Here is a 23,624-nt window from a genome sequence, read left to right on the forward strand (position 1 = left end):
CCGTTTTCCAGATAGTTAATTATTTATTGCTTAAGGCCTTGCATTTCCTGATATTTAAATTCATAATGAAACATAAAAAAAGAAAATGGAAAAGAAGCACCAAAGAGGGATTCCGCAAATATATAGTGATGCTTGGGATTAAGAGATAAGTGAAATTCAGCTAAAGTTCCTACTGACACACTATGCATTCTAATGATTGCTGTCCTCGAGTGGGATCTTAGTCTTCTCGATCTATTAGGCAGAGTAACGTTATCACCCCAGTGTTAGAACGAAGACCCAAAAATTAATTAAAAGCTGCAAAGTTAGATTTATTTTTATCCCTGCAAAACATTAGATCACACTATATTGATCAGAAAAAAATACTGTACTAAAAGTACAGAACATTAAAGCTCTGGCAGATTTGAGGTTTCATGCACCAGTAGACATCTCCTGGCCAGTACAGGCTACAGAGGGTCACCTTGCTAGTGTGACCACTTAAAGCTTTTAGAAAAAGGCCTGTCACGTGCATCATATTAAGATCTGTTTTAAATAGCCGACTATAAACAGTGCCAGATATACGCTGGAAAAGGGATAGGCAACCTTCGGCATACCAGATATTGTAGACTACATCTCCCTTGATGATTTGCCCACATTATGGGCGACGTAATCCACAAGATTGCATACACCTGCTCTAGAATATAGCAGGTTAGATTAATAGAAAGAACAGTCGATTAATCACAACTCGCATGATGCTCTGCCAGTCACATTCATTTTCCAAAGGATTTTTGAGTATCATATGCTCTTTTGTAGCTGGACATGATCTAATTATTAAAGGGACACTATAGTCACCTGAACAACTTTAGCTTAATGAAGCAGTTTTGGTGTCTAGAACATGCCCCTGCAGCCTCACTGCTCAATCCTCTGCCATTTAGGAGTTAAATCCCTTTGTTTATGAACCCTAGTCGCACCTCCCTGCATGTGACTTGCACAGCCTTCCATAAACGCTTCCTGTAAAGAGAACCCCATTTAGGCTTTCTTTATTGCAAGTTCTGTTTAATTAAGTTTTTCTTATCCCCTGCTATGTTAATAGCTTGCTAGACCCGGCAAGAGCCTTTTGTATGTGATTAAAGTTCAATTTAGAGATTGAGATACAATTATTTAAGGTAAATTACATCTGTTTGAAAGTGAAACCTGTTTTTTTTTTTTCATGCAGGCTCTGTCAATCATAGCCAGGGGAGGTGTGGCTAGGGCTGCATAAACAGAAACAAAGTGATTTAACTCCTAAATGACAGTGAATTGAGCAGTGAAATTGCAGGGCAATGATCTATACACTAAAACTGCTTTATTTAGCTAAAGTAATTTAGGTGACTATAGTGTTCCTTTAACATACATCTTTAAACTTGCAGCTTTATAGACTAGATACACTGTATTTTATCTGTAAATTAATACTAAAGTCCTAGCAGGTAATGGATTAGCATTCGTTCAGACCCTCAATGCATGAGTTACAACTTTACAACAAACATTTCTTATTTTATTTTTTGCATAGTATACCAACAGACCTACATATGCTAATAAGTCATTATGGACAACAACTTTGCAAAGTACAGGTCTCAATATTAGGCTCATTTTGCTCATTCTAAATGTGAGTATTATAGAGGGTAAAGTGGAATGCAGGCCATAGATAATAAGCAACCAATTGTACAAAGTACAGGTCTCAATATTAGGCTCATTTTGCTCATTCTAAATGTGAGTATTATAGAGGGTAAAGTGGAATGCAGGCCATAGATAATAAGCAACCAATTGTACTAGAATGTGTGTAAATAAGCTGATGAGAATGATTCTGTTTAAGTTAGACTCAAAGTACCGGTACTAGTTATACAGCTGAAGTTTTTGAACATTATCAATCTTTGTCTATAGATACAAGATGCAGCCTATCAGGTTTGTCACAAATCATTCAAACTAAGAGGATCATGGAACAGAAAAGCAAATGTGACTAAATGATACATGTATTTAAGTAGTAAAGCAGCACAGTAGGCACCATAACCACTTCAATTGATTAAAGTGGCTATAGTGCCAGGAGTCACATCACTGCTAAACGATTTATTCTTCATTTAGCAGTGATGCTAGGTAAGCAGCAGCCAAAGATGAAATGGCAGAGGCAAAGCTATGCTCCGCTTTCACCCGTTCCAGGGTATGGCAGTGGAAGGCTGATAGCACCAGCTAAGTCGATCACTACTCCAATCCATGGTATAAACTGGTATAGCCCAAAGAAACATTAAACTAAGCATCCACAAAAATACAGCTCAATATTACGCCAAAAGCAAAGGTCTATTTTTCGAGTGCCTATGTCTTTTTTTATTATTATTTATAATATTATATTGTATAAAATAATTTTCAGACACAATGTAGGATGTGTATTGTAGACCTCCCGAGTATGCCACTTACCAATGGGTGACTTAACTAGACTCAGACAGGGATACATTAAAGACAAGTTTTTTACTTCCCCTCAGACGCATGCAAACGAAAGCAGCCCCAGAGAAAATAGAGCTTTGGAGAACATAGTAAAGCAGGCATAGGCAACCCTCGGCACTCCAGTTGTTTTGGACTACACCTCCCATGATGCTTTGCCAGCATTATGGGTATAAGAGCAATATGGGGAATGTAGTCCGTAACATCTGGAGTGCCTAAGGTTGTCTATCCCTGTAGTAGATAATCAGCTGTAATTAGTTGTGGACGATGAAAGAAGAATTAAGTCAACATCCATGGATTCCATACAATCAGAGTCAGACCCCTCCTCCCAGTTAAGGGACAGAAACCTTTATAAAGGGGCTGCTTCTGCTGGGTTTTTAGTTAATGTCCTCTCAGGACTAATAAAGAAAGAAAGCATAGTGTATCTTAGAAAAGGTATTTATTAGGCCTAATAAAAATCAAGAATTGCTTAAGCTAAGATGAAATGTTCCACAGCTCAGCGTCGGGGCCTATAAACATTTACTGTTAATTTTTAATAGTAAGACTGCGATATCACATTACTTAAAAGCAGTAACTGTTAATTGACAACACTTTCTGCTTTTTAGATATTGGTATATATTAATGATGGTAATGAGCCTGCTTAACTGGTCTGCAAAACAAATATAGTAATCAGCATTCTCTATTTTTCTTTTTCATAAAAAGACATTAATGATTTCATATATAAGTTACTTGTTTATGTAGTAGCATGAGACAAATTCAAACCATGTATGCATGTAAGTAAAGTCACTGGGCTCAACAGGACTCAACTGCTCCCCAGACACAAATCTTACCTTCCCTATCTATGAAATTAACATTTTCTTTTTTATAAAAAACTAAATTAAAGGGATATTGCAATGTAAACTGTAGCATCAAGGTTTTCAGTGTGTTAGAAATACATTAAAACATATGTAAATATATACCATGTTTTTTGTTTGTTTGGGGGGGTTTTATGTGTCTCCTCCAACTCAGTCACTGTGATCTCCTCCTATGACCTATCAGGTGGGAAATCCCAAGCAATTCCTAATTATGTGGTAATTTATGGGTACTTTTTATGGGGGAATTACGGTACTTGATATTCCTGTGGATCAACACTGGGTATGCAAAGTTGTGAGTATACATTGATGTGATGCCACAGAACCGAGGTTTTGGTAATATTTCTCCTCCATGCACACCAATGTGTAAAGTTCAATCTTTGAATGAATATTTTAAAATGCAAGCTGAGTTTCAGTGTTATGATCTCTCCAAATGGTACAATTGAACATTGCAAATCCATCATTACGTTAGCCAAGTAACTAATCTTTTTACACCTTATTTTTTTCTACTACTGGAAAAACAGCTGTATGATTTGATTAACAAATACACAAATGATACATACATACTGTAAAGGAGGTGTTGTTTCTAAATTGGAAAGAGGGACAGAAACTATTAGCACTACCTGAAACAAACAAATTAGGAAAATAAAAGGAATTCTGACAGCAGCAGTAAATATTTCATATCACTTGTTAAGAAACATACGCTATTCCTTGGAGAAATATCACCTTAGGGTATGTTTTTGGAAGAATCTGTCAGATTTTCTTTAATGAGAGATGCAAAAGCACTACTCAAGTGAAATATCTTAGTGGGAAGAACTGTAACAGGGTTTTAACCACCTTCAAACTTAAGAAATATGAATGGCAAAGGGCAAAACACAAAGGGATGGACAAACACAGGCTTAGTGAATGCACACACACAATGAGCACACAGCACACGAGACATGGAACGGGTTACAATACCTGAGGTTTAGTGCATTCCTGGGAGCCGGAATGAAATGAATGCCAAAGAGGAGGAAAGGAAAATATGAAGGTTACCAGACATGCTATTAAATATCCAATCGACATGGCAACAATTCCTGAGAATATGCTAATGACATCTCTCTAACTCTCCCAATCAGCTCATTTTCATGTAAATGGTTCAAACACCATGCAGGAGAAAAAATTAAATATAGAAACATAATACAAGAAATTAGGCTATCAAACTATTTCATAAGACATGGGAATCCTCAGCATTCCAACAGCCCTGGACTACAGCTCCCAGCATGCTCAGCTACAGTTGTAGGGAACTGCAGTTCAAGTGTGGTTAGTTGCAGACAATGATGCCTTAGCTTTTATCACACTTTTTTTTTTGTTGCTATTTTGTCCTCGAGATTTTTTAACATCTTTAAAGACGGATGAAATACTACTAAAACGATATAACTATTTTTAGACTCTAGTTGTTCAGGGATAGAAAAGAGAGCATGAAAACTTACTGCAATACTGGATCTTTATCATAAATTATTAAATGGTACAAAAAAATCTGATTAAGATTGTTTAAAGGAACACTATAGTCACCTGAACAACTTTAGCTTAATGAAGCAGTTTTGGTGTATAGGACATGCCCCTGCAGCCTCACTGCTCAATCCTCTGCCATTTAGGAGTTAAATCCCTTTGTTTATGAACCCTAGTCACACCCTCCCTGCATGTGACTTGCTTCCATAAACACTTCCTGTAAAGAGAGCCCTATTTAGGCTTTCTTTATTGCAAGTTCTGTTTAATTAAGTTTTTCTTATCCCCTGCTATGTTAATAGCTTGCTAGACCCTGCAATAGCCTCCTGTATGTGATTAAAGTTCAATTTAGAGATTGAGATACAATTATTTAAGGTAAATGACATCTGTTTGAAAGTGAAACCAGTTTTTTTTTTTTCGTGCAGGCTCTGTCAATCATAGCCAGGGGAGGTGTGGCTAGGGCTGCATAAACAGAAACAAAGTGATTTAACTCCTAAATGACAGTGAATTGAGCAGTGAAATTGCAGGGAATGATCTATACACTAAAACTGCTTTATTTAGCTAAAGTAATTTAGGTGACTATAGTGTTCCTTTAAGATGTTGTTGTTCTAAATGAAAGTCTTTCATAGCTATACTGAAGATGTTTTCCTTGTAAACCCACTATGCTTTCTGTACGGTAATTCCCATTACATTTACATATGCATTTGTATACACTGAAGATGCATTAGGATTCAAGGAACAAGAAACACCTGAAAACTGCTGCTTGTTCTAAACGTAAAAAAAAACTAAATTAAATTAAATTAAATTAAATTAAATTAAATTTAAAAAAAAGTGGAGAGAAAGAGAAACTATTCTTAAGAGGATGGACCTTCTCTGCATTTATTCACTAAATAGTGATTAATAATGGAATCAATGAAATGACAGTCCTAATATATACATTTTATTTTTAAATATAAATATTTCCACACTAAAAAGAGCTTATCTAAAGTATGGCAAGTCTTTTGTGAATTTGACAAATGTGCCCTGTCGCTTATTTTATTACCAATGCTGTCCATATGCAAGGCTTTATTCTGTAAACTCTGAATTATAGTAACAAATATCCAAATGAAGGAATTTTTCCACATCAGCCATTTTGGTCGATACTCTGCCACTTGGATTTCGATGCCCTACAACTCAGGGTTTAGAAAATAAACTGCATGTGGAATCAGAGATGTTTGTGTTTTAATTGTTTTAACTGGGATTTGTCAAACATGGTTCTATACATTTCTATTTAAACCCATAATGTCAGAACAATATATCCTGTTCTAACTTGTTTTTTTTTTTGTTGCCATTACATTTACAAAAAAAAAAATGCTGAAATTGCAAGTCAGTCAACATCTTTGTTTAGTATTTCTTTACCGCAATGCTAAGCTTTAGTTAGTGGTCAGCAATTATCTAGTTCTCTTTCCTGACAATTTGGTCATGCTAGCACTGCCATTCCATAATGAGATATCAGTATGTGGTGTAATTTTAAGAATAACACAATATCTTATCTAGTAATAGTAAGAATGCCTTCATTAAAATGAAAGGACCACTCTAGGCACCCAGACCACTTCAGCTTAATGAAATGGTCTGGGTGCCAGGTCCCTCTAGGATTAACCCTTTTTTTTTTATAAACATAGCAGTTTCAGAGAAACTGCTATGTTTATACTGAGGGTTAATCCAGCCTCCAAAACTTCTAGTGGCTGTCTCATTGACAGCCGCTAGAGGCGCTTGCGTGCTTCTCACTGTGAAAATCACAGTGAGAGCACGCAAGCGTCCATAGGAAACAATGCTTTCCTATGCGACCGGCTGAATGCGAGCGCGGCTCCTGCCGCGCATGCGCATTCAGCCGATGACGTCGCAAGGAAGAAGGAGAGGAGGAGGAAAGCTCCCCGCCCAGCGCTGGAGAAAGAGGTAAGTTTAACCCCTTCCTCCCCCCAGAGCCCGGTGGGAGTGGGTCCCTGAGGGTGGGGGCACCCTCAGGGCACTCTATTGCCAGGAAAACGAGTATGTTTTCCTGGCACTAGAGTGGTCCTTTAATAGGATGTTGTGAAATAACAGGCAGATTAATCGAAGATTAAGTAAAATTTTACTAACAAGTTTCTATTGCTCATGTGTTAGTTCCCCTTCACCATTAGCAATATCAATTTCATCCATATTTGGACAACCCGGGTAGACGGAGACGGACATCTGACACAATCAGCCTATCAAGGTCAACCAAATGTAGAAGAATTGATACTTTTAAAGCAGAAGTGGAACTTCCACATTAGCAAGAAACGTGCTAGGCAGTGGGTGCTTGAGAGAAACTTGGTTTTGGTCAAACCACTCAAAAATAGCTTTAAACTGATCAGAGGGATGGTGCCTGCATCCTAACAACAACGACATCCGACAACATATAGCTGTTATGGTGCCTAAACTTCCCTGATTCACTATGATTCACTTTAAAAAATAATAATACATTTCTCTGAGGCATAGTGAAAGTTTAATAATGTCATCACTAAAGAAACACAATTAAAGCCCCTCTATCATTTACTTCAGTATGCATCATGTAAAATTATTGCCATTTTATTTAGCAATTTTATGAGGTAAGAATATTACATCTGTAATGAAGCAAGCCAGGGACACAGTCAATAAGTGATTCTTCCTCTCCTCCATTTTAATACATTAGGGAAATAATGCATTAACCCCTTAATGACACATCTTTGTAAACAAATATTTAAATGCTGCTATGTCCGACGAGTACAACGATGCCTCCCATGTAAAGGTTTTGTGGTGTTTTAGAAAGTTATAGGGTCACATGAACAGCTTGCCCATTTCAGTATTTACACATTGAAATTTGCCTTTTAGAATGCATAGCAGAGCAGGAATGAAAATTAATCCCATCATGCATACCACTTTCAAGAGTACACAACAAAGGGTATTAAAAATGGGTAATATCCAGTCTTTTTTAGTAGCCACTTAATCACAAACCCTGGCAAAAGTACCCCACATGTACAGGTTTTATGGGGTTTTGGAAAAAATTTCTTGAATCTCATTGACTGTCTGAAATCACTTTTAAATATGATTTTAGCTTTGGGAAAAGTCAGAAGTTGCACAGCGTCAAATCTGAGCTGAAGTGGGGCTGAATCATCTGGGTGCATTTATTTGCGGTGTACTCATTGCATTGTGACCAAAAGCCTTTTGAATCATCCGGATAGTTTTCGCAGAGGAATGTTCAAGCTTAGTGCAAAATTTGATGCAGATTCGTTGATCTACTCGCTCAGTCATATTGAATGCAACAGCCACACAGTACATATGCTTACTCCACGGCGTTCATGCATTCCAGTCCGCTCTCCTTGGCTGCCAGTTTACATCGATGTCGAGCAAACCATTAACATTATATTAACAATGGCTGGATACTTTTTAGACAAGCCTCGTATTAATAATTATATATATATATATATATATATATATATATATATATTAATTCTAAGTGTAGTATATATAATTATATTGTTTTATAAAATTATGTATTGTGGAATCTGCCTGAAAACCCATGCAGTGCCCCACCACCAATCTTGCCAATTCAAGTCATGTGATTGTGGTTTCACTGATCACATGACTCAGATCGGCTGGACTAGCAGCAGGTGGGATGCCTTAGTTTTTAGGCAAGTCCACTATCACGATCCCCGCAGAGGCTAAGTATTTGGACCGAAGAAAGTGCGGATCATAAGGTTGTGCTATGCTACTCTAATGGTGTCAAATCATTCCCTAACATCAGGAAAGAGTTAAACTACATTATGGAAACACTTTACATTACGAAAATAAATGTAAAAAAAAAAAAAAAAAAAAAAACAACAAAGCAAAAAAAAAAAAAAAACATACACTCCGTAGACCTATCCTTAACCAGGAAAAAGATCTGCCAATTACAAGACCGATGCAGTCTATGGAGGATCCCACAGTCTCATGGGATCCTCCTTAGACCTCAATGCTGTACTCTCAAGCATGAGCGAGATTGTAGCAGTGACATCGCCTCCTGGAACTAGAGTTGAAGATGGCAGCATTCGTGAGTGACCGGTTCAGGTAAGTATTCACCTTTCTCTGCTCCCCCCTCTCCTCCAGGGACATCAGACCCAAAGCAGCAATGTCATGGTCGGGTCTTTGCAAATCCTGCAAAATCCCCAGACAGTGCCACGTTAAGAGAATTAGCTGACAGAAGGAGGGGAGCAGCAACCCAAGTAAGAAGTCAAACTTTTCTGTAGTGGTTATTTTGTGTGTAGAGTTGCTTTAAATAAAGTCAGGGTAGTCAAATCCCCAGGGCCAGATGAAATACACACTGGTAATTAAGGAGCTTTGTGTAGTGGCAAGAGTTATTGATACTAATACTTGCTTTGGGTCATCTACCAATTCAATGGAGGTTAGACAGATTTAAATCAAACAAGACTAAGAAAACATACAAGCTACTACACTATTTTTAATATCCAGATATAGTTTCATATGTAGATTTCTATAGAAAGAAAGAAAGAAAAAGAGAAAGAAAGAAAAATAAACTGAGCGGCCAGTTGTAAAATTCTAGAGATTTGTGGCTTTGAGACACCTGGATTTATCCTATTTATTTATGACCCCACTGCAACCATTAATGTTAATAGGGAATAACAGTATTTAACCAAATCTAACTTTTATGCAGTGGGATTTTGAGAAATCTGGAGACTGTGTAGGAAAATGGCATGTGGGATTCAGTGTGAAGAAATGCAAAATTATGCACTGTGGGACCAAAAAAATAAAAAAAACAACCCTGCAATTTATACTACCAATTGAGTAAGGTTACGGGAATCATTTAAAAAAAAAAAAAAAAAAAAAAAAAAGAGAGAGAGGCTTAAAAAGCTCTGCAGATAAAGAAATAGTGTACAATGCCAATCAATTGTTAGTAAGGTATGATTCACAGAAAGGTCTCGTGCAATGAAATTATTTTTGTTACCTTGGATAAATCAATTCCAAGACCCTACCTAGAATAAGCATTTCAATTTCGGGCATCAATTCTCAAAAATGACTTAAAGGGGCACTCCAGGCACCCAGACCACTTCTGCCATTGGAGTGGTCTGGGTGCCAACTCCCACTACTCTTAACCCTGCAAGTGTAATTATTGCAGTTTTTTTATAAACTGCAATAATTACCTTGCAGGGTTAACTCCACCTCTAGTGGCTGTCTATTAGACAGCCACTAGAGGGCACTTCCGTGTCCCTAACACAGGAAACCTGTGCTAGAGCATTGCTGGACGTCCTCTCGCTGTGTGAGGACCTCCAGCGTCGCTCTTTTTCCCATAGGAAAGCATTGAAATTCATTTTCAATGCTTTCCTATGGGGAGCGCTAATGCGCATGCGCGGCATGGTGGGCGGGATCAGTCTCGGCCACCGGAGTCAGAAGGAGGAGCGGTGCGGAGAAGGAAGCAGCGACGTGGGACATCGTCGCTGCCTCAGTTAAGTTACTGAAGGGGTTTTCACCCCTTCAGCAACTGGGGGTTGAGGGGTGGGAGAGAGAGGGAACCTGAGGGAACCTGCAGTTTCCCTTTAATGGAACTGAAAAAGAACAAATGCTGGATATAACATTTGTGAAATAAATTGAACACTTTAGTTCTGATTAAAGACCAGAACAAAAATATTTTCACTAGGAAAGAAGTGCTTTCAATGTGATCAGTATAAAAATATAAAAGTATAAAAATAAATATAGTGCAAATACAAACAGCAGACTTGCTCATTAACAGTGAACTGTACAAGGAACACAATGTAAGCCAATGAGACATGAGGTAAGTATATTTTACCAACGATGTGAATAAAATAAATAAATAAAGATATGGAGTTACACGGTTCGAAACCCTGCACTGTTAAATTCAACAAAAGTCTAAAATGGAGGCTTAAAATGTAAAAATATATAACTATGATGAATTGAAGTAGTAAGAGCTTTTCTCTTTTTGAGGACCAATTAGAAAAGGCTTCAATGTGATCTTTTTCATCTTTTTTGGGATAAGTTTCAAAATCTGTGCGCAAAATCTTTAACACTTTGTTATGAATAATATAACAAAGCATTGTGTGCTCAGAGCATCCATTACCAGATCAAATATGTAGGTTTGTATGTCAGCAAAGAACAAATACTTTAGATTATTTTTTTTGTTTTATGAATAATGTTTTGCTTATAAAAAAATAAATAAAATTTTAAAAAATCATCACATTTTATGAAACTACTCTGGAACTTTGTACGGGCAAAAATAAGAAAGCTTCATGTTTATGTTAACAAGAACAATTGGAACATTTCAAAAGAATTGGACTAATTGTCTCTTCATCAAAGCCTTAATAGTTAGTAGAGATCACATGAACAAAATTAGGGCAGTTCTCCTTTGTACTGAAATATTGTGCAGTAAAATTTCAGGTTTCTCAGAAATATTAAATTTTATCATGTTATACTTGTTAGATGTTAAGTTTAACCCTTAGTTACTTCCTCACATTTACTTAATACTATAAGATGTCTGCCCATAGAGGATTCAAACCTGATTCTCCACAGTATGGTAACTCAAAATCGGTGTGTACAGTACAGTTTGAAAAAGGCCTTCCCCAGATTGATGACCTCACCTAATTAAAAGTGGACAGAGCCAATGCAATTAACAACAGCATAGAATATTATTTCATATTAAAAGTTTCACATTATTGTAACGTAAGGGTTTCATAATGTCTTTGTATAACCAAAATCAGGTAAGAAATAACTACTATACATGTCTTGTGACATTGAAGAGGTTGCTCACCGTGTGGTAGCCTCTTGGAAGAGGAGGTTTGCCAACAGGGTAGGATTCCACTGTATCGATAATTGTTTGTCGCTCTCCTTTTTGGTTAATCTTCCGGAATCTCCGGCGTGATTGCCTATGCGATGCTTGACGCTGGAAATATTCTTCATTTTCATCCATATAGTCCACCTTAAAACACATAATTAGCTAACATTACTTCTTAATCTTTTAGTAAGGTGTATTTTTTATTCTAAAGTTTCAATGTACAGTGTTGCTCTAAAACTGGGGTATACATGTTTGAAATTTGCCCTCTCATTGTCAGCTTTGCTTTTAACTGTATAAACATTTCAACAAAAAGGCAATATTACACACTATGGTACAATTGAAACAGGAATTGATTCAGGAGCTCAAGTAAGTTAACTTAAGGGTCTATGCACTAAACGTCGAATTTGCTTTTGCAAAGTCAGCTGATTTTGTTCAGGACAATTTTCCTGAATTCGTTAACATTCCTATGTAGTTCACTGCATTTATAAGCAAGAGAATGGAGACAAATTGATCCCTGCGATTTTCGAATGCAGCTTAATGCAGTGAGATTCATTTCCAAACTCAACCAAATTACTTGGAACCAAATTCCAAGTAATTTGCAGCCATACTGCAACTGAATTTTCATAGCTAAAAAAAGTCACTTAAAGTAAAATTAGGTTTAGAGGGAAATTAGATTGAAGATATTCTTATAAGGTTTAAGGACCATTATAGGCACCCAGACCACTTAAGCTTAATGAAGTGGTCTGGGTGCCTGGTCCAGCTAGGATTAACCCTTTTTTCTATAAACATAGCAGTTTCAGAGAAACTGCTATGTTTATATTAGGGTTAACCCAGCCTCTAGTGGCTGTCTCATTGACAGCCGCTAGAGGCGCTTGCGTGCTTCTCACTGTGATTTTCACAGTGAGAAGACGCCAGTGTCCATAGGAAGGCATTGTAAAAGCGCATTCAGCCGAGGAGGAGAGGAGGCGGAGAAGAGGAGGAGAGCTCCCCGCCCGGCGGGAGGAGAGCCCTGAGGGTGGGGGCACCCTCAGGGCACTATAGTGCCAGGAAAACGAGTATGTTTTCCTGGCACTATAGTGGTCCTTTAATGTGGGTTTGGGGTTGCAACAGAGTAACTAAGGATTAGGGAGCCTGTATTGTAAACACTGCAATTTTTCAGAAAATACAGAGTTCACAGCAAAAAGTCTGAAGGGAATAATTATACTCACCAAAACAAACACAATAAGTTATAGTTATTCTGGTGACTATAGCATATTTTTAATATAACATGGCACCTAATTAACCAATTGCATAAAATGTTTTATAGAAAGACAAGAAGAGGGCTTAAAATCAGGTATGACAAGAGTGATCGCAAAAGCAGAGAAAAAGTTAATTTGGTAAAAGTCTACAAAAGTGGAAATTACCCACCCTAGAAACACAAGATATACTAAACATTCCTACAGTATGCATATGTTATGACATTAGGTGTTCAGAGAAAATTGCGTAAAGCTGGGTAAACCAGAAGAATTATTGCAAAGAAAACATGATTAAGTAAAAAGAGAACTGTCTGGGTCAAAGAACACAGAAACTGGATATTTGAGAAAGGGAAGTCAGGAGTTGTTGACAATCACATTTTACATTTCTGTTTCCAGGCACATTGCATGTGTAAGATGAAAAGAGGGAAATAAGTAGAAGTATGTTTTGCATGCATTACTCCCACTGTTAAGTATAGAAATGCTGAAATGACAGTGTTAACGTTTGGGATCGTTGTGATCCTAACAGGGCAGATTTAGGGTTGTTTTGATGGTGACAGACATCCAAAATTCTTCCCAAAGGTAATAATAACTCTCGCAATGTAGTAGGAGTTGGAGACTGTCAGCCCACAGTCCCACACTGACTAGGGCACAACATTAAGATTTCACAGTCAACCCGACCAGCGCAGTGCGCTCTTAGATCAAGTTATACAGTATGTATCTACAAAAATACCCAACCACTTCACTGTACTCAGGAAGCCCAAAAAGAGATTTCTATTAAGGAACCAAAATTAACATATAGTGATACGGTCACCTTAACCGAATGCCTAGTCTTTGTGAAGCAAAGAAGAATCTTGAGCTTCAGAGACAACATATATTCATAGTCACATGGCATTATATTAAACATCAGCTCCTAGTGTAGGAATATCTTTCTTAAGGCCTCCCAGTCCCTTCCACCCAAACTTTTCTAGCCCCAGGACTTGGTGCAACTAAGCGTTTTTGAAGTTGTTCTGGTCCTGACAGGTCTTCTTTCTCTGTGTCGCCATTTTAAAGTTTCCAAGATAGCAGCCCCAGAACTCCTATCTTCTTCCCGTCACTGGGTGTGAGTGTGAAATCACGCACATGTCCAATACACCAGAGTCAACACAGAGGAACAGTGACTTCTATCAGTATAGAAAAAGCAGCAAAAGATAAAGGTCATGGAACTTAACTAAAGCCCCACCCTTTGTCAACCAACTTGCAGATAATGCATAAGGTAAAGTGGTCTCCAGTTTTCCTTATGTAGAACGTGTCAGATAAGCGTAATTTTGAAGACCGGGGGGAAGCAACAAAATGGGGGGGGGGGGGGGGGAAGAAATAAATTTGTGTCATGCCTATTGAAAAAAAAGCAACAGTTCCACTTTAAGTAAAGATTTCAGTAAGAAGTGAGTACGGTATGTCAATAAATTAGAGAGATTAAAGATCAGGGGAAAGTACTGCGTGTGGGCCTTATTGACCTTTCATTGATTAATATGTGTGTAACGCCAGAAAAATACAATTGATTTCCATTAGTCAGTGGAAAATGCTACTAGTCAAACCCAATTACACAGGACTTTATTCACAAACACAGAGTTGTGGTGAACTGATAAATGAACAGGAAGATAAAAGCAAATATAGCACAACAGTTGAAAAATACTCAAACCAGACTTTTACCACTAATATTCATAGACATGTGTAGGGCATAATCTAATGGAGTGATGGGAATGGAAGAATATTAACAGATAGAGTAGAGTATTGTTGTAATTTGGCTATTTTGGTCTAAAATTTGAAAGATTAAGGGAAAACCGCTACTAGACACAGTCCTCAAGTACCACCTAACAGTCCACGATTTAGGGATTACCAAGTTGTGTCTAAGGTGTTTTTAGAAAGAAAGAAATGAAACACTTTAGACACAACAGGGTAATCCCTAAGTCCTGGACTGGTAGGGGGGTACTGGAGGACTGGGTTGGGAACCACTGTACTAGACTATGGTCAATAAGGTAAGTAGTGACAATGCTCTACATTCCAAATTGCCTTGTTAAACGTGTAATAGTAATCTTAACACTACACAGTTATTATTAATCCCAGTGACCAGCACTGGAAGATAAAATGTTTCATTCGAAGTGATTATGAATTAAAGGGACACTATAGGCACCCAGACTATCTTAGTCTCTCTGAGTGGGTCTGCGTGCACGGTCTTTGACCCCCTTGTTTACATTGCAGTGCTAAGGGTGCCTCTAGTGACTGTCCAACAGAGCAGTCACTAGAGGTGGTTCCTATGATTTAACAGAGTTTGCATGACGACATCCAGTGTCAAGTAAAACCTGACAATAAAGAATTGATTCAATGCTTTCTACGAGAAAGATTTCATTCATGGCTGGAGTTTGCTGCACATGCGCATTATGTCCCGAACCAACGGCTGACATTGGCAGAGGGGGAGGGCGAACCAGCGTTGAGGGACCTCCGTGCTGGAATCAGGTTTAACCCTTTCATGGGCAGGGGGAGGGTGGCGGGTCAGAGGGAGACGTTAGTGTTCTTTTAACTTTCTAGATTAATGTATTTGGCTTCCAGCAAACACAAAGGCATCCCTCCTTCCGCTAGAGGAAGAAAGTGGCTAGAATTGTACAGAACAAATATATCTAAACATTTCCGGTCATATACTAAAAGGTATTAGATAATGAAGACTCTTCTTTTTGTTAATATACATTTTGAGATTACAATTATTTGTCAGCATAAGTTATGGGTTTATGTTCTTTGTTATTTTTTTTGTTGCATTTGGGGTATGTTTATGTTTGGTTTCCATTACAACTATGGTCATATGATCACGATTGGGGGGATTCCACTAGTGGGTGGCCACCCATATGTCCAGGTGTTTTTTATTACCAATTCCTCTTGATGATATATAAGAAATTGAGTGATACTTTGCCTGACATGCTCTCTTGATAAAGGCAATTTCGCCGAAACGTTGGGGGCATTCCCTTGATTATCCTCCCTCTGTCATTATAATTTATCTTTACATTTTTGGTATGTAGTTTAGCTGTTTTCTTTGTGAATATTGCATTTTTCCATGATTTGTTACGTTTAGCAAGCTAAAAAAATTTCATTGATGCACAGAATTTTGTGCGGTGTATTTTGGTATTGCTAATAGAGTATTCATGTATACTGAGATATTAATTATCCATTCTGAATAACATTGTTACTGCATATCATAGCATTGTTTTGTTACAAGTGCCCTTAGATGTTTATCATGGAGACCATAACAAAGGCAATTCATTAATTTCACATTCAATATATATGCATTCTGTATTTTGGTTCCATGGGGAATAGGACCTTTTGAGTGAGCACCCAGATATTATTGTTTATAGGTTTCTTCTGTGTGTGTCTATCTAATTCAGTGTGCCTACCTTTTCAATTATTTTATATATTAAAAGGTAGTACTGATTTTTTTCCCTAATTTTTTACATACTGTATACATTTTTTAAAAATATATATTTCCTTTAAAAAAATATATATATAGTTTTGGAGGTGATAGATGTCCTTTAAGGCATAACTTCACTCATCAGTAAGTGGCAGTTCATTGTTCCCTCACCCCAGTACTAATAACTTATTGGGGTTAGTACAGTGGAGATAAACAAAATCACACTTGCTTCTGTAGCACTTCTGTGTTCAAGAAGAAATCGTTGGCCTTTGTTACTTTGGGTGTACTGGTGTGCATTCAGAGTTATGCCATATGAGCACCTGAACATTCAGGAATTCCTTCCATAGAGCAATACAGGTATATATGCCTATACATACAACATCGTGAGAGTTGTAGTAACTAACATGGCATGCACACAAGACTAGTTCTAAATCAACAATCAATAAAAAATAATATAATCCCACCATCCAGGATATATATTCGTGCTCTGTGTTAGAAATTAATATTCAGACAGGAGCCTATTTCACTTACCACAATCATTTCGGAGGGCTCCAATACAATGCATTCACAGCCACGTCTGAAGCTTCCCGCAGAGCGTTTTCCAAAGCTGGGGAAACAGCAAACAAAACGCAACAGTTACTGAAAGTAAAATCAGGGTACCAGGAAACTTCAGCTTATCTGTTCTTGGACAATTAAAATCATATGTAGGAGTAATAAATAGCACAATAAAAGTAAGGTATCTGTGAGAAACGGTCTTCAGTAACTTTGCAAATCTTCCAAAAGAACAAGCCCACCCTAGCAAACAGGGTTTCTGGTTTACAGGCTCGGAGACCACAGATCGGAGAACATCCTGGTTGCTTATACAAATTCTTCCCAGAGAACATTTTTTGTGGACAGATGTTTGCACTTTAACCACTGGGTCTCATTGGCAAAGTACCAGATTTAGAGCGTGAGGAGGGAAACGACAAAAATGTTTTATAATTAGCAAGGAAGTTACAGCTTTAGCCCAACTGAAGACAATGACATAAAGGTAACAAATTCAAATATCTGCCATTTGATTACCTAAAGTGGTCGTGGCACCATAAAAAGATAAATTAAAACATAAAAAGGAAGATTAATTATTAATCCTGCATTATTGGTCAAATGCATCCTGGTTAATATGATGACCCAAAAGACAAAATGGTTAAATGTAAAGGTGTTGGCAAACTCGCTAAGTATACAGAGTTTCTTCATTTTCAGGGCAAGCTAAATTACTGCACGAGTCCAAATGTTTACAACTGAAAAAATAAATGTTTTAAGTGTTAAACCATATATCTCAGGACTTGAAAGATCAGATAGTGCATTGAAAATATGCAAGTAAAATAAAAATGAAAGATTAGAAATCTGTATTAGCTGCAAGTCACCAGGCTTTCCAGCACTTACAATGAACCCAGTTCAAAACAGGAAGTGCCTTGGCCAATCAACATGGTGTCATTACTTTCACTGGATCTGACAAAATCCTATATACTTTTGGCCAGTGTCAGTTTATTAAACAATTAACGAAGCATGCAGAAGCATTCCAATTCAGAACATAGTATTAACAGATTCTTGCCTAATCTGATAGCAGCTGCACTGCGGTGACAATAGCTTACTAATCAATGTATTTACAGTTCTATGAGTGTAGCTGTCAGACACCGTCATGCAACCGGATCTAAGGCAATTTCACAGTTATCTCTAATAGAACTAGTCAGAGGAAATGGGGACTTTTACAGCGTGCGCACACCATACAAATATTTGCTTAGGCAGTTGAAAACGCATTTCCAACTACTGTGATGTTTGTCACTGAAGGGCACGGCTTAAAACTGCACAAATCTCAGTGAGTCACAGCAGTTCTAAGCAAGTTTGTGCAAGGAAACAGTGGCAGGGGAGGTCGTTAGAGCACAATATCCTGTGCAAAGAACATAGGCTGCTATGGTGATATTAGTATCTAATTAAAAGGCACTTTACTGATTCTACTGAGTGATCGCATCATGAGGATTACATTTAATAAGTTCACACTTTATAAAATGAGAAAAAGGAAATAAAACCGTGTTTCAATAAAATATGAACATGTAACAACACAAGAATCAAAATTTATGCTCGTCACAAGCTAAGTGGCAAGTGGAAAATTTGCCATGGCAAGTAGAAATTCACCCCTGGTAAATGTGTGCCGTGCACTTCTAGGCTTGCACCGGTGAGTAGCTTTTAAGGCTTGGTTACTAGCATAGGACATGAAATTTTAAGCCATGTATATCTGCAACTTACAATTTATGTTTACAGTTCAAAAGCATGTGAAAAAGTGGCAAGAAAAAAAAAAGATTTTTTGTTTTCTTCAATTAGACTTATTTCTAATGGCATCTGTACCTGATTCTACCACAGATGTAAAGTTAGATGAAGAATAACTACAGACAGCTTATGTTTGTGGATTACATGAATAGAAGAAGTGAAGTTCAATGTTATTAAAACAAAGGGCTCCATGAATCAACCAAAGGTGATTAAAAGTACGCTATAGCATACACAAGATTTAGTGGGGCACACCAATTGTTCTGGACACAAACTGCTACAGATTAGCAAGAAAAGCTGATTACTGGATCAAAAACATATTTAGCATGATAAATTAGGTCAACGCTGCCCACTACATAAAAACACACACAAGATAAATGCAACTGTATTTTAAAATACTTCTGGCAAAGCCAACAATTTTTCACAATGATCAGTTGTGGATAAATAAAGGAATACAGTTCAAAATAATATGCGCCATAGATTTGCACTTCATTTCATCAATAAAAACAATCATATACAATAACTTTACCATCAAAGTGGCCTGATGCAACAGAGCATTTCAATTTATAGGACTACCAATCTAAAAAAAAAATGTTAAAATATACTGCACTGTAATAATGCTCAGTAGAAGACAATTATGCATATTTCCAATCTCGGGAGTCTCCCCCAATATACCAGTACCATATGGTGTTGCTTTATTCTTCACAGATTGTCTGAGATAACAGTATTATTGATCTCTATATCTGAGCAGGTCAAACAAGTGCAGTTAATTAAGCAGAAAGGTGTTATAGACTAAAGGGAATATGGCTTCCTACATTCTAAGTCACATTATTTATACAATACTATCTCACTGTCAACCCTACTTAAATTGCACACTGAGGACTTTGTTGGTGTTTGATTAAATTGGGGGTAAAAAAATTTTATTTTAAATTCAGATGAGTTATTTATTTTAAATTGCTTATATAGCATTAGTGTACTTTACACAAATAATTATACATCAATAGCACATTAAAGGACACTCCATACAGGATTCTAGCATTTACGTAAGTTAAGAACGGCTGTCAGGATCTTCGAATAACTAGGACAAGTTGTTTAATTCATGGCTGTCACACAGCACTTATCGAAAGGTAGAAGAGACTTGTATAAACTCCTGCCTAACAGTAAGGGCTGATTTTTTTTTCCCCTTAATTTCCTTACCACATCCTCTTTGAAGCAGAATACAAAACTGTAGAACTAAGGAGAATGTATTATCATGCTCCATCCCTGAACTGTGCAACTTCTGATTTAACCCCTTAAGGACAGACGACGGATATATTCCGTCATGATTCCCTTTTATTCCAGAAGTTGTGTCATTAAGGGGTTAAAGAGCAGGTATTTGTTGTCTCAACAGCATCCACAATCCCCCGATTGCCCCCATCTGTGTCCCTACCTTCTAAGATTTTTGTTTCTTTTACTGTGGTCTCTAAGTAAGTACTTGGAATATGAAGAACAGATGAAAATACACGTTAATTTCTATATAACACCTTTTGCGTTCAAGTCTACTAATAAATGTGTATTGCGGTTTTATCGGATAGTTCTGGTGTATGACATTTATTTAAATATTACCATCCTCAATGATCTGAGGGTCTACGGTTCCACCTTTATAGGAGTGTCTTGACTTCTGCTAGCGAAACACCCAATTAACAGCGCTCTCACAACAACATTTACCAAACATTTCGGTAAAATGGCACTGACACTTAACTGAGAATTTGTTCTGAGACAGTAGTAAAAAGAAAGAACTGCTTTCAGTGTGAGTTTAGGTAACATCTAAACATAACTTAATTTCTCAAACATAGATTCCTTCGTCCCTTTTAAACAGCGATAATGAAAGACTGCTTGATGTCATTTGTAAAAATGAGAATAAATGTTACATTCTTACGTTTCCCCAGGTTAAAATAATAATACGGAAAGTATTGTAAGGCTACAATCCCATTAAAATATGCATGAGAATATTTCAGCTCGCTGCACAAAGGAGACAAACAATCCTCCTTGACCCGATTCTGACAAAACCTATGGTGCTTCCTTCATCAATACTTGCTTTTTCAGCTTTCCTGATGCCCATGAAACCCTTTTAACTAAGTCTTCTCCCGGGTCTGACATAACTTTCAAACTTTTGTTCAAATCAAACGCCTCTTCTGTGCTCAAGGTCTTCTAAGTAGATTCACTTTTTTGCTGCTAAATCAGCATCATGTTGCCTGAGACAGTCTCTCTCTACAAAGTACAGAGGAAGCCGATATGTCAGTGCCAAGTAGGATATGCACAGGACACTCAGACGTGCAGGATGTGGCAGGGAGACGGTTGGTCCAAATAAGAAACACTCCATCAATTAAAATGTGGCCCAAGGGGCTTTAAGACTCTTACCCGGAGCATTGCTCCTTGATTATTTTGCAGTAGCATCTTCACAGTTAAAAGTTAAAAGTAAGACACACGGAAATTCATAATGTATAAATGGCCTAAGATACAGTAAGTAAATTCTTCCAGGGGCACAGACACCTACTTCTCGATGGTTTCGATGACGAGGAGACAACACCCTTGTTATGAAAGAACAGAATGAAAAACGCAGTCTAACAGACAGACCTGAACTAAAACATAGACCTTAAATGCTTTCAACGACCAAACTGGCATTACTCTATATACCCAGATCAAAAAGCGCTTTAAAAACTGTTTTACTTACCTCAAACCAGCACCGGGCGAAGCTCTTCGGCACGTCTGACGTCACAGGAGCCGTGCTGAGTACTAATTAAATGCTTCTCATAGAGAAGCCTTTGCATGAGGAATTTAAAGGGCTCAGCGAGCAGGCGTGTGCTTGTAACACGCAAGGGGAGAAGAAAAGAGAGGGAACACAAAGCTCTGATTGCAAGGGAGAATCAGTTGAGTCTGTCGGCGTAAATAACTCAGAACTGACATTAGGCAGCCCAGATCAGAGTTCTCAGATACATACATACACACACACACACACACACACACACACACACACATATATATGCTGGGGGTGCAACTCTATCCCCAGCACACAATTAAAAATACCTCTGGGTGTGCAGTGTTTCAAGCTTTAAACAATCAAGAATTCTTACTGCACATTATGCTCCAAACAAAGGATTATGGCATTAATTATCAAAGTCAAACTAAAATGGGAGGGGAAGGGAAATAGGAACAAGGAAAGCTTATTCAGTTTAATTTCCAAATACAGGATTAGTAGTGAGGCAATTAAGGTCGGTTTCGTTTTTTTGCTCTTTCCTTAAAAAAAACAACCCTACTGCACTCCAGACAGTCTGCAGGGAGATAAAATACAGGCACTATACCAGCATCCACCAAGTCAAACAATAATTATTAACTACATCCTAGCCTTCTCAATATACAAAAAAATAAAGCAAGAGGCTTTAACATGATACCATCTCACAAGCGTATAAAATGCAGGTCTGACAATATTTTTGGTTAGAAGGTAACCTACTAAAATTCTACAGATATTTAGGAGTTGATAAATCTACTATCTGTGTTTTAGGTTGTGACATAAAACAATGATCCTACTACCGTACAGACAGGGAGACCATCAAAACCTTACATATTGTTTTACATCTTCACACCTTGTACAAATATGCAGCATATGTGGGCATTTAGACTATATAGCCATAATAATTTCAAATGTATAGCCTACAGTCCTATACAGACAGAAATAATAAATATATTGGAAATCTAAATAGATAGATAAAGAAGGTTGGCTCTGCTAACTCAAGATTACACGCAAAGATAGTAAAGTGCTAGGGGCAGATCATGACTAAAGACATATAGGAAGAATGGGTAATCAGAACCAGAGGTGAGACAAAAAATTCCACTTAGTATGGTCTGCACATTTCTACACAGAATTCCTTTCAGCTGCTCTAAGTAGCTAATGAACTTGCCAATAACATACATTCACTTGATTTATACATTTCTGAAAATATAATTTAAAAAGGAAATCTGATAGTAGGAAACATTCTGTCTATGGAAGGATGGGCTATTTATGTTAGCACCACACATAATAAGAGCAATATTTTCTCCAGTGAGCATGTACTATATTTGAAAAGCTATTTCTGTCATTCCTTAAAGGGACACTCAGACCCCTAAAGTACTTTAGCTTGCTGGAAACCTTTAAGTGCAACGACTGTGTCCTCTTCTTTTCATTTTGCAAACCGTGCAGATTTCCGTAAACAAACTGATACTATTATAAATTAACCTGATTACTGGTTTCAAGCAGACTGCAGGTAGTGTTACTTCCTGGTTCGGTTAGCTCAGTGGAGCTAAACTTAAGAGGCAACAACTGCTCAGAGTACTTGCCTTGCAAAGATTTCTCATTGAGCTGCATTGAGAAGTCTGTGATTGGACAGCCATAGAAAGTCTGGGTGGGGTTAGAAGAGGAGGGTTTGCAAAGGTTGCAGCCGAGAACTGCAGTTTTGCAATCTGTTTTTAGATATACCCCAATGACAAAAAAAATGCATAAATAAATGTATGCAAGTTTTCATTTGTGGTATATCTACTAAACAGTAATTTTATTTATTTCGTATTTGGGCAGTAGAATGTCCTTTTAAAGGGACACTCCAGGCACCCAGACCACTTCTGCCCATTGGAGTGGTCTGGGTGCCAACTCCCACTACCCTTAACCCTGCAACTGTAATTATTGCAGTTTCCATAAACTGCAATAATTACCTTGCAGGGTTAAGTCCTCCCCTAGTGGCTGTCTGCTAAACAGCCACTAGAGGGTACTTCCGGGATCATAGCACAGATTATCTGTGCTAGAGCGTTGCTGGACGTCCTCACGCTGTGCGAGGACCTCCAGCGTCGCTAAAATCCCCATAGGAAAGCATTTTCAATGCTTTTCTATGGAGAGGTCTAATGCATGTGTGTGGCATTGCCGCGCATGCACATTAGGTCTCCCCAGCCGGTGGGCAGGACCAGTCAGCTGGCTGACGTAAGTGGAGGAGCAGCGGCGGAGGACGAAACAGCCACGTGGGATATGTCGCTGCCACTGGTAAGTG

General features: G+C 37.7%; 1 protein-coding gene across 9 annotated transcripts in view; it reads right to left on the reverse strand.

Annotated features, from left to right (window-relative positions):
• The window catches only part of RAPGEF2 (Rap guanine nucleotide exchange factor 2), a 274,085-nt gene that overhangs the window by 99,467 nt on the left and 150,994 nt on the right, over window positions 1-23,624 (reverse strand). For 7 of the 9 annotated variants that reach the window (XM_063458218.1, XM_063458220.1, XM_063458216.1 and 4 more), the window contains 3 exons: window positions 16,804-16,879; window positions 11,581-11,748; window positions 4,260-4,277 (listed from right to left, as the gene is read on the reverse strand). In XM_063458218.1, coding sequence (XP_063314288.1) covers window positions 4,260-4,277; window positions 11,581-11,748; window positions 16,804-16,879 — 262 coding nt within the window. The remainder of the gene's footprint in view (window positions 1-4,259; window positions 4,278-11,580; window positions 11,749-16,803; window positions 16,880-23,624) is intronic. The other 2 variants (XM_063458215.1, XM_063458219.1) reach the window with 1 other exon arrangement.

This window comes from Pelobates fuscus, chromosome 6 (assembly GCF_036172605.1).
Source record: "Pelobates fuscus isolate aPelFus1 chromosome 6, aPelFus1.pri, whole genome shotgun sequence".
Lineage (NCBI taxonomy): Eukaryota > Metazoa > Chordata > Amphibia > Anura > Pelobatidae > Pelobates > Pelobates fuscus.